The sequence below is a fragment of the Haemorhous mexicanus genome, chromosome 2, assembly GCF_027477595.1.
Source record: "Haemorhous mexicanus isolate bHaeMex1 chromosome 2, bHaeMex1.pri, whole genome shotgun sequence".
In the NCBI taxonomy this organism is placed as follows: Eukaryota; Metazoa; Chordata; class Aves; order Passeriformes; family Fringillidae; genus Haemorhous; species Haemorhous mexicanus.
In genome coordinates this window covers 105,621,988-105,634,348 of record NC_082342.1, presented here as the reverse complement: position 1 = coordinate 105,634,348, position 12,361 = coordinate 105,621,988, and the positions used below count along the sequence as shown (strand labels likewise).

General features: G+C 40.7%; 1 protein-coding gene across 5 annotated transcripts in view; it reads left to right on the top strand.

Annotated features, from left to right (window-relative positions):
* The window catches only part of CTPS2 (CTP synthase 2), an 81,647-nt gene that overhangs the window by 52,260 nt on the left and 17,026 nt on the right, over positions 1-12,361 (top strand). For 3 of the 5 annotated variants that reach the window (XR_009485479.1, XM_059839820.1, XM_059839819.1), the window contains exon 18: positions 2,794-2,904. Coding sequence is in view for 4 of the 5 variants with exons in the window: in XM_059839820.1 (XP_059695803.1) it covers positions 2,794-2,863 (70 nt within the window). In the remaining variant the exon portion in view is untranslated. Of the gene's footprint in view, positions 1-2,793; positions 2,905-3,556; positions 6,136-12,361 lie in introns of those variants that run through there. The other 2 variants (XM_059839818.1, XM_059839822.1) reach the window with 2 other exon arrangements.

The following is a 12,361-nucleotide window of genomic DNA, read 5'->3' as shown; positions in this document are numbered from 1 at the left end:
TAATGCCACCTACAGTTTTCCTTCATATTACACATGATACTAATGTGTTGGACATCAGAGTAAATCTCAGAAACCTGACACCAGTGCTGGTTTGAAGCTGTAACACACAGGTGTAGATACACCAAGTTTCACCAGTCCCTGTTTGCTTTCAAGTCCACTGGCAGCCTAACTCTTGAAGTTCAGGTTTTTTTGGGGCCCAAGTTGTTATTTTAAAGATAATGCCACAGGTTCTGAGTATGCTTAGACAAATCCTTCAAGCAGCTGAAACTGAGAGGCTGACAGCTACCTGAGTCTGAAGTCCAAGGGCTGATCCTTACCTGGGTATTTCCCCTGCCTTTCTTGCCCTGTGGCCTGCTTGTGAGACATAGAACCCCATACACCCCATAGAGCAGCCCTAAAGTAGGGGAGACGGTGAGGTGCTACTGCAGAAGTCAAGAATGTGGTTATGTCAGCCCTTCTCTGGGATTTGGTGTCAAATCTTGTAGTGCAACTGGGCAGTGTGGGAACAGGAACAAAATTGTCATTGGCTGAGTTAAGTGTTTTAGCCTCTGCACTAGTGCCAGGTGAGCCTCAGCTTTGGCAAATGAAAAGCCTGAAAATAGGCTTAAGAAGTTTGGGTGGTAAGTTAGTGAAATCACAGAAGCATCCACTTCTGTGGGCAAATCCCTCTAAAACCTGTGTCACTGAGTGGGGGAGGAGCTATGAGGAGAGTGCTGGGTGGGGATCAGGGATAAGCACCTGACTGCCTCCAAGAGATGAAGCTGGGCAGTTGTCCACTCACCCCTTTGGTTGGTGAGCACTTATCCTTAAGCACCTGACTCCCATACTGTGTTGTTTACAGAGCTCTGGCATGGTTTTGGGCTGGGATTGCCACTGGGCAGCAGAACTAATTTAAAAAAAAAATGTTCTCTGAAGAGTTTGGACTTAAATCATGGCTGTCATAAGATTGTGCAGTTCTGTACAATCAGTTTTACTCTCTGTTCTGTGGCCAGTATTTGCTATTTTGCTATGATGTGAAAATGCAAAACTGTTTTAATAATACTGCATTTTTGTTCCATGTTTCCATGGGTACTTTCAGAAAAAAGTAAGTACAACATTGGTGATGTTGTGTTTGTCTGTGTGCATCTGGCATGCTTGATCATACTGTTAACAACACTTTCCTCACTTGAACTGTGTAATTGATCACCAGCTGATGAAATGATCCAACTGGGCATTTCACACCAGCGTGATGGGACACACCCTTTATAAGAACCACATCAGCAATGTGTGTGTCATGCAGACAAGGGCAGAATGCTGTGGACAAAGTCTTCATGTTAGGACAGCCAGAATAGCTATGCTGTTTTACACAAATTCGGTACAGTGACTTGCTGTAACTGTGGGAAGCTTTCCTAACAGAGGTAGAAATTAAATGAGGTGACTGTTGGTGCCATTCCCTCTGTCCCACTCTGTCTAAGTGTCTGGTTTTTTACCTATTCTTTCTTTGATTTTTCCTTTTCACTCAAAGAAGAGAGGGTGGAATTCAGGCTACAAAGCAGTGCTCAGTAACAAGCAGCAGAGTAGATGAGTGCAGTTTGTTCACTGTTCCACAGTGCAGTCTCATCAGAGACTATGGGGCTGCATGGCTCCCTTGAAATAGTGCCCAGCAGGCAGTCACTGATAAGGCTCTGGCCCTGATAAGGCTCTGTCTGGGTGGGCCATGTGCTTGATGTCTCAGTAGATCATGCCCAGAGATGGGGAACACAACATGAGTGGGGTCCTGTTGTCTGGAGGATGAAGGGGTGTGGTAAAGGGGAGATGTCACAAGACAGCTGTGCAGTCAGTGCCTGGCACAGAGCTGGCACCCAAGGCTGTCATGGTGTTCCCACACAAATGAGCTCTGAGATCCCCACTGTTCTGTGCCAACCATGGCCTGGGCTTTGGAGGGTCACAGGACTGACCACAGTTATTGCTGCTCAAATGTGCTTTTCTGTTCCCTGAGCTGCCTTTGCAGGCTTCTCATCTGGGGAAATTAGAATATCTGGAAAACAGACTGTAGAATGAAGTATAATAGGGAGGGGTCGAGGCTGGAGGCACTTCTGAAGTGCACTTAAATTTAAGATAAACTTGGACACCCAATAGACATCACACTGACTGAAAAGGTGGGTTTTGGGCACTTTCTCTCAGTCACTGTGGTGATTCCTGTTCTTCACTGTTTCTTTGTTCTTACCACTTATAAAACAATCACTTGCATGGCAATTTGGTCTCTGAAAACCAGTCTGCTTCTCTCAGGACACAACAAAAGGAGATAAAACCTCTAGAAAAACTGTCCGGATGTTGCTTGGTGCAATGAAAATTATTTGTGTTCTTACTAAAAGAGCAAGAACTGTAATTTAAGAGTAGAATTGTGAGCTAATAAAGTTGTCTTAACTTTTTTTTTTTTTTGTTAAACCATAAGGCAGAAATTCCTTTTATTTTAGCTCTGAACACCTGTTTTCATCTATCTTGTTAACCATGATCTTAGACACACAGCACCAGCAAAATGCAGAATGAATGTACAGGAGTCAAGCAAAAAGAAATTGAATGTGCTGTTTATCAGGTAGAGCATTATTTTGCATCAGGTCTTAAACTCCAGACTTCGGCCCATTCCTTTAGAGGAAGGTATTCTAAAATACCATGTTTTTAGCATGAGCCTAAAGAAGTTTTCTGGAAATGGGTTGCATTTGAGGAAAGTGTTGATCATATGCATCATGGGTTGGAGGGCTTGAAATGAAATATTTGGTTTAGATCTTTCTGAATTCTTATTGGTTCCAACAGTGACAGCTACAGTGACCTAAGTGATGACAGCTCTCCAGAAAAAGAGTTTCCTTATTCGGACACAAGCTGAAATGATTATATGGGAGCACAGAAATGGATGATGCTATTGAGGTAAACTGAAATATTTTCATTCTGCTTTATGACACTGATTTATTTTAGACTTAAATCAGGAAATAAAGTTAACTTAATTCTCCCATTTGTTTCAAGTCCCATCTGAGAGCTTATGTCTTCTTTCTTGTCTGTAGCATTTAATTGTTTTCCTCTTCTACTGCTTAACTCTGAAACTGAGATGTTAAAGTCTGCTAAATATTTTGAGTGCAGCTTTTATGTAGAATGCTGTACAAAACCAAGTTGTGTAAGTGTTTGGAGATATATTAAAAATGCATTTTTAAATTATATTTCTTTTTTTTGTGTCTTCAGTTTACAATTCAGAATCACTTCAGCTACATTGTATAGATGTTATTTTTTTTTTGCCTTAATATTCACCTGTAATTGCATCTGGTGCATTGATACAACAAAGACATCCCAGCATAAATACTTGTATTTAATCTACAGAGTCATAGAGATACAAACAGGTTTTATCAAATTGTAGCTCTGTTTGCCATAGGCTTTGCCAGAGTGATGTTGGATTGGTTGTTTATTCACCTGTAAACATGATAGTCATAGATTTCCTTTTAGTTTGTAGGTTTTATTTCCTGTGAGACACCTGATCTCTGCAGGATCTGAGCTTGAAACTTGGTCTTACTTTATTTTTCCTATGCAGATTCATCAGAGCTGGGGCTGGTATGACTCATTCAGCTTTTCAGTATTTCTGAGCACTTTTGTGAGGAGGGCACAACCTTCCCCTCTGATTATGTCTCACATGGTGTTGACACTGGGCAGCTCTGCTGAGCAGACAATTAAGGCTACATATGAACAGCATTTCTGCCTGATGCTTCCTCATCCAAGTAGTGGCATGAGATACTAGAAATTGGAGTTCAGTCCTTAGATGCGTGGATTTCTTCTGTGATTTTCAATTGAATTCTTTTCCACTCTCCTGTACTACATGTTAAAGATAATGATCCCTCCCCAAATCATGAGAGAAAAGAACAGAATGTCAAGAGATTTAATGATCTGGTACATGTGCATACAGTACTGATGCCTGTGCTAAAATAACCAAAAAATAAGTAGACAAGATGTTCCTTTTCACTCTTGCCTGGATCCTTCCCACTTCCAAACATCACAATGGTTCTGTTTCTCGAGACCAACACAAGGTATGGGACAGTCCCTCTGGAATAGCCCTTGCTTTCCTCAGTGGAATTTATTGATGATAGTTCTCTGGTTACTGTTGCAGCATGACTTGTTCAGTGCTTGGATGAATGTACTTTTGTGATGCTTTTAAGTGGTTATCAGTAGCCTGGCTGATTTTGTTTGAACATGTCACTAGTGGATAACAATTGATATTCAACAAGATTACTCTAGAAAAGATTAAATAATTAATCCAGATATCAAAAAATAAGAAAAGCATTGGCTTTTTTTTTTAACCTCATGGTTAATTTTACCTGTTAATCAGAGCTGGATACACATGTAGATTATATTCAACTTTGTGGTTTCACTTTAGATAAAATGCATCTACTCATAGAATTTACATAGGACTACTTTGAAATGTAAAGTACAACAAATTTCAGTGAAAATTACATAATCATGAAATAAACCAAGGTAAAGATGAAATATTTTTAGTGATTGATATTTTTTAATTGGTTCTTCCTTCCTCTCCCTCTTTTTATGTTACAGAAAACTTGGGAACAGGACAATATTGAATAAAGTAGAAGAGTAAGCTGCTTGCGGTTCTCATACTGTTTCTTCCTCTGCTATGTTCAATAATTCTCATTTCAGAAGACAGTTTTACTGTTCTGTAGCAAAAACTGTTCTGTGTAAATGCTGTTTCAAAAGTTACCAAACGATTGTGCACTTTAGCTGTTAATCATTATTATCTTGTCCTATATTTCAGAGTGATCTCAGGTGAAAATGTATCAGTTCACTAGTTCACAGCTTTCTTGATTTGAAGAAAGATTTGACTGGTTTCAGTTTGCCCTGAAACAGGAAGAAAAAATGCATTAGCTCTTGGGAATGAGGGGGGGAATGCACTAAAGCATTTAAGAGAAAATTGTCTTTCTCTTGAGCGGTAGAAAACCATTTCAGGTTTTTTTTCCTATTAAGCTTGTATATATATATTTTTATTACTTTTTTGCTGTTCAATATGTAGAAATGAAAAATGGTTGCTGTATCTCATCTCTATGTAATTATAGTAATTAATGTTGGATACAAGTTTTTTCACTTTGCTTGATTTCACATAAATTCATTTGCTCTATTTCTCCTGGAAGTCTGATAATGCTGAACATAATTCTGACCTACAAAATTACAGAAGTGATATTAGAAGGTGGTTTCATATTTATATTTTGTAAGAGAGAAAGTAAATACGCTCATATATTAAACTCCAGTTTTAACACTTTTGTGAAAGTTGTAGAAAAATCAGTCATAAACCTGGAGTGTTATCTGGGCTCCAGCTGTGCCACACCCAGTTAGTTGCAGTAAATAAGTGTGAAGCAAATTAAGTAAGGTTCACCCTCGTTTTCCTGCATCCTGTGACCACTCCATCATCGTAGCACTTATTCCTGAATAGAATGGAATGATGTGTTTTAATTTAGAAATCACAAGTTATTCCACTGCATCACAACTCAGGCAGCCCTGCAAAGCCAGGGCTGGGACAGAAGAGGAAGGTGAGAGGAGCTGCTCTGGGTGTAAGGCAGCATTAAGGTGTAAGGGGTGTAAGGATCCCTTTAGCATTGGGGCATCATCAAACCTGTCACAGAAGCTGAACCTGAACTATGTAACTGATGGGCTCCAGGTGCTTGGGGCACACTTTCCTATAAAGAAAAATTCTGAATTTTCAGAGTTGTGTTTCATTTTGGTTTTGGGCAAAATGTCTTACTTAATTCATCAAAAGTCAATATCTGCACAAAAATAAGAAGCACCATGTTCCTTATTACAGCTTTGTGAAACAGCAAGTTTGAGGGCTGTGCATTGCTCTAGAAAATCTCAGGTTACACAGCAAATTTGTCTTTTCACTAAAGAAGCTTTAATGGTAATGAAACATAAAATGTATTTTTATGGCTGCACTTTCCTAAAGTAGTTTGTGAATATGTGCCTTAGAAATACTGACAGCAGAATTGGTGTCACTGTATGTCTTCCCCAATGAGAGACACTGGCCACTGCTTTGTGAAAAGTGAAGAATTTCCTAAGATTGTCTGTAATGTGCAAATGTATTTTCAAAACATTTTCAATAAATTGTGTTATTTGGAAGTGTTTGGGTACTTGCTAAAAAATCATGGTGCTAGTTGTGAACTGTGGTGTTAAAAAAAGGATTCATCATTTAATCATGAAGCTGTGCTTGTTTGTAAGGAAGGGGAGCAGCATCCAAGTTGGATGGAACTGCATGGTAGATATTGCACTTCACTGATTCTGTGGACAGAGCTGTATCTTACTGAGTGCCTGCAGTCCAGTATTGCATCTCAGCAGTGTGGGTTCCTGTTTCACTGTCAGCTTTGCAGGTGAGCTCCTTTAGCACCTGCCTAGCATACTTAATGTGTACTACCCCAAAGCTGAGGTTGCTTCCCATTATTTAACTGCTTGGGGACATAACTTGCATGTGCTAGTGGGTAATGCCTGCAGAGATTGGATCTAGTGAGGAGGGTTTGCTTGACCAAACAGACTGTTCCTCATCAGAGTTCTTGTGGGAGGGTGGGCCAGATGCTATGTTAGTTTGCTGTTTTTCTGAAGCCATATTAATATCAGACAGAGTGTGACTGATTCAGAGTAGGACCAAAAAAGGCTCACTTGGCCTGAGATTCATGGCACTGGCATACTACCTCTGAAATCCTCTAGAGGCATCTAAGTCCTGGCTTTCCAGGAAGACCCTGGAAGTTTTGAGCAATATCTTAAAAGTAGAGATTGAGTTTTCTGCAAGAACCTGTGTAAGCAGGAATTGCAGCCTAAAGCTAAAGGAATTTTTCAGGAGAGAAGAGGCAGATTGTCAACAATCATAAGGGCAGGGTCTTGCTGCCCAAAATGATGTGGAGTGTGGTAAGGGAGAGTCATCAAATGACTTAGCAATGTGAGCTAACCTCCTCAGGAGAGCTGTTACAGCTGCATGGCAATGCAAAGGAAAGTTCCTCCCCAAACTCTGTGTTTATCAATGACAGTAGGGAGTGTGACTACAGCCTAGAGGACTTCAGAGCTGGCAGCAAAGCCAGATCAGCACAAGTGAACAGGGGCTGTGGAAACCTATGTTGGACTAGCTGAAGCTTATTTTCTTCAGGTTTGCTGTCTGCATACGTGAGGTGACCAAAATCTGCTGAGAAAGGGAGTGAGGTGGAGCAGGGGGCAATCAGAATAACATTGCTCTTGGGAGAACATGTGGCCTCTTCCAGCATTCTGCAGAACTCACTGACTCAGCTTGAAAGGGAAATAAACAAATGTTTAAACAGTTGTTTCTTTACCTAGGACTGAATAACAGCTCATCCTTGCACACAAGTAGAAGGAGGCTTCTTCTCTGGGACATCTGCATGAGAGCTGTGGTTCATTTCTGTGCCTCAGCATTTTATCCCATACAGTACTTCATTTTTCCCTGCTTGCAAAGTGAATTGGTAGCTGTTAGCTCTGAGATAACTTCCAGACAAACTCTTCCTCTTGTCACTTCACCCTGTCCCACTGTTGACATGGTTGGTACTTTGTTCACATTTTCTCAGGTAGCAGCCTTTGTATTTTTGATGACAATGAACTTAGTGACTCAGATATTTCTCCCTTTATTGGGTACTGTCTAGATTTTTCAGAATGTGTCTGAATTGGTAACTAGCATATGCTAACAAGGCGAAATGAATTGAGAGCTCATCGACAATAATTGCATTACAAGAGTGTGCATATGCTCTACTGTGCAGCAGGCTCATATTTGTATAGCTGCCCTAAAATGGTTCAGAATATTTACATCAGCGTCTATTAGCTGTCCAAAGGAAATATCTATGTTGCCTTACTTGAAAATTCCCTTTGAATAGCAATTCCAGAAATGCTGATTTTCCAGTCTCTGGTTGATTGTCTTGATTTTATCTGTAAACATTTTTTTTAATTTTTTTTTTTTTTGAGTGTGAATTAACTTTTCATGGAACACAGAAGTGCATCAGTTCTATTGTTCTTTATTCATATAAAAGTAAGTAATCTTGAGTACTGTCTGGTTTCTTCCTCTCTGAAAATACCTCATGTATTGCAGGATTTAACATCCTGCTGTGACCTAGCTGAACTACTGCTGGAATGAAGTCTATTAAAATGTCTTTCATCTTGTAAAAATTGTGTACTTTAATCTTAAGACTTTGATGATTTGTTTGCATATGGAATATTTTCCCTGCTTGTAACATTCTAATTCATTTGAAGAAATTGGTTGCCTTATTGGACTTCTGGTAACCTGCTTTCACAAAATTGGATCAGAGCCTAGAAAACCAGTTTTTCCTGAAGTGTGGACAACATTCTGTATTTCAGGAGTGCTCCTGGAAAGTAAGGCTATTTTTTCTGCTTCTATGGACCCTCAGTTAATAATTTAGGAAAAGCGGGGAGATGCTAGTGAAGTTCACAGTAGCATCCTTTGGATAACCTAAGGACTGACCCAAGTCCATATATTTAAAGGAATAGTCAGGATAGTCTGCTCTGAGCTTCTGCCTAACATATCCTCATCCAATAGCAGCTTCAATAATTCCTGATTTCACAGAGTCAATCTGAGCAATAAAAATATGGCCTCAAGTGTCTTTTTGTTTGAATAGCACTTTTGCTACCTTTGGAACGTGGTCCTCATTGCCTAAATATAGATTTGCAATTTGGAGAAATAGTGCAGTTTTGGAGCAGATTTTCTCACTACTCGTGATTGATTTCCCACAGCAGCTGTTGTGTGCCAGACCTCAGATCCTGTTCAGGAAATAAAATTCAAAGATTCACTCCTGGTGTATTTCAGTTCTGGACCCACCCAGGAAAGAACACTGCCACAGAATGCTTCTGTATGGGTGTTGTATTCACCTTCCTATCAGCCTTTTTGTTGTTGTTGTTGTTGTTTTTTTTTCTTTTTGTTTGGTTTTTTTGCTTGTTTGTTTGGTTGGTTGGTTTTTTATTGTGGAAATCTTCCTCAAGGTTCCACACAGGCACCATGCTCCAAGTTTCTGGGGATTTGTTCTCACAGAAACCAGGCAGCACAATCCTGGAGTCATCTGATCCTCTTTGAGCTTGGTAAGTGTCCTACTTGAGTGATGGGGCACTGCAAAAATACAGCATCACAGACAGTCCTTTGGGCCTTCTGGGCCATGCTTGTATCAGCACCTGTACTGCTAAATATTGATGCCTATGTGTGAGCTACTCACCACAGGTTCCTTTTGTCCTCAGCAGACAAACCAGGAACTTTTCAGTCAGCCTTAGCAGATCAGATGAATTACCTGTGGGTATTGTTTCTTTCTTGGCATGAACCTTAAAAAGAGCCTGGCCCAAATGGCTAAGATACACATATTTGGTCAGATGATTCTGTTCCTGATAGGTCCTGATAGATGTAGGTGCTGAACTGGGAATCAGTCACTACCATCTACTCAGTGTTAGTAATCAGCTAGATGTATCTGGCTCCCTGGTTTCTGGGGGCTCAGTTGAGCTGTCTCACCCCCGGACAGCCTGAACTTCCCCAGAATACAAAATTTATTCTTCTCTTAGGCTTCAAACCCATTTTTGTGTTAGTCAAAGCCTTGAATGTAGCAACCCTTTCTTGTTAAAGCCCAGCCAGGGGCCTGTGTGTGTCCCCAGTGTGTGTGCTTGGGTAAACATCTCTGACTGCCCTTGCTGGGACCATCTCCACACGAGACACAGCAGCAGCAGAATCTGTCATCATGAGTTATCATGTAGTGCCTCCTTCCCTCCCTGGAAAAATAACAATCTCTTTCCCAGGGCACTCCCCCAGGATGTAGGAGACATGACCAGTTTCCTCCTGACTTTCAGAAGCAGCCAGGCCCCCACCCCCTCCTCTGGGGGCTGCCTCCAGGTTAAAGCCAGTTCTCAGTATCAATGTTCATGGCTCTCATAATACCAGGGCCATCTGCTCCCACTGGTCCTGTGTTGGAAAACCAGCAAGGATATGATTCTGCAGGTTATGCAACACAAGGTTCCTTGAGAGGGAGGGAGGGAGTGGGGGAGCACCTGAGCCCATGTCTTTAGGCTATGTATGAATTTTAAATAGATACTGAACAAAAGACAGAGACTGTCATTGGAAAGGGAGCTCCCGCGCACAGGACTCCCCTTTCTTAAACCAGTGCCATAAAAAAGAGGCTTTCTGGTTTTGGGCAAGTCAGTCTTGAACCCTTTTCTCTGGGGTGGCACACCCTAAAATTAACCTGGAAAGTGAATGACCCAGTATGGGTGGACCAGTGGCCCCTGGAAGAAAAGGAAATGAGTGTTCTGAAACATTTAGTGAAAGAACAATTTCAGAAAGACCACATTAATCCAACAAACAGTCCCTGGAATCCTCCAGTGTTTGTTATTCACAAGAAAACTTCTAATTGGAGATTACTTCATGACCTTAGAGGAATTAACGAGGTCATAGAGGAAATGGGACCACTTCAACTTGGACATCCCTCTTTTTCAATGAGAGTGGCCACTTGTAATCATTGATTTGAAGCATTGTTTTTTCAACATTTCACTTCATCCAGAGGATGCTCCTCCATTTCCCTCTTCAGTTGCAAGTATCAACAGCCAGGACCCTTACAAAGATACCACTGAGTAGTTCTTCCTATGGGACTAAAAAACTCACCCGTCTGAACAGGAAGGAGTGACAACACCTCCCCTCTTTTTTCTCCCCTGTGGATGGAAGTTGCTGCATCATTGCTTTGTCCATCCAGTTATTGTCCCTGCTGGCTTGTGAGAGCCTGTGCCAGTTTGTGCTGCTGCTAGTCCAGCCTCAGGCACTAGCTTATTATCTTTTCCTCTGCTGGATGTGCTACTCATCATCTGTCCTACCCAGGATTTTAATTTATTTTATCCCAAAAAGGTATAGAAGGAAGCCTGTACACATAACAGTAAACTGTTCTCAGCATAGTTCCAATGCCTGGAAGAGCTTGAACTCTTCTTAACATGCCTAATAATATGCCTTGGTTGAGTCTCTAGGTTTGAGAAATTGAAAAGGCATTCAAAATTTTGAACAGTCAAAACATTGACTTTTAAGGCTTGTGGCTGGCTAATGTACTGCCCCTGTGTTTAGTCTTGGGAACATAATGTGCCATTTTTACAAAGTTTGGACAGTGGCAGTGTATAGTTGAGTTTGAAGCAGGTTAACAATTTAAAGATTGTTCTGTGTATGTTATCTTACTGCCAAACTTTTGTTTACAAACTTACAGGGATATCACTCTTGAGACTATCTCCTTTCAGTTTTACATGAGCTTTAAGAAAGATAGGTTTTGACCAACAAAGATTTCTCTCCAACTCACTGAAGATAAAGAGCTCTCCTGGCTACACAAAGTTAGATAGCAGTGCAATATTGTGAGCAGGAGAGAATCAGATCTCCTGAGGGGCAGGGACTAGGAGATTTGCTACTCACATAGCTAAGTGAATTAGGGATGAAACTATAAATGTAATGATCTGCTTTTTACTCAGGGTAATGCAGCTTTGACTTTGCTGGGGAGCAGAGACATGATTGCCTATTAATTTGAGAAGCATGTAGAAGAACTCCTGGGATTGTTTTATTTGAGAATTTTGACAGAAAGCTTAGTAGGTGTGGGTCAGAGGGATCACACAAAGGTCATGCTTGTGTGCTTTTTATATTGTTGCAGTGCTGCAAATGTAAAAGATCACAGCTTAAAATATGGCTGTATAAAGTAAAAATCTAGGCACAAATTAAAATGTGCCATTGGCAGTCCTCTGAAACTGCTTTTCCCAGGCTGATTTGTTCAGCATCTGTTGGTTATCTCATTGTGTGAGAAGAATATATGAGTGTGAAAAAGATAAAAGACCCTTACCCAGTCTGTTTGTTTTGGTCATTAACAGCATGGAGCCTTGATTTACAAGGCTGCTAATTTATGTCATTTTTGTTTCTGCTGAACAGGCTTAAAAAATTCTGGTAATATTTGCTGTAGTGTTCAGGGACATGAGCTTGATAAATGAATGAGTTATTGCTGCTGTCTGAACTAATACCCTCTGCTTTGCTGACTTTTTGCACATGGGTTAACACTGGCTGTGGAGTTAGAGGAGAAGCAAACTTGATGGCAGGTGTAACTGTTTTCATGAAATGGAAATACTTATTTAGAAGTGTTTTGACAAGCTTTTGGGTTATCTGAAGGAGAGTTTGTGTACTTGAAATTGAGTTTGTTGTTCCCAGCAATACATCTTGATCTAATAAAAACACAGCTTCACTCCAAAAATCCCTATCCCTCTGCAAAGCCTTCCTGTACTCCAGCAGATCAACGCTCTCTCCTGCACAGCTTGGTGTCATCTACAAACTGACTGAGGGTGCACTTGATTTCCT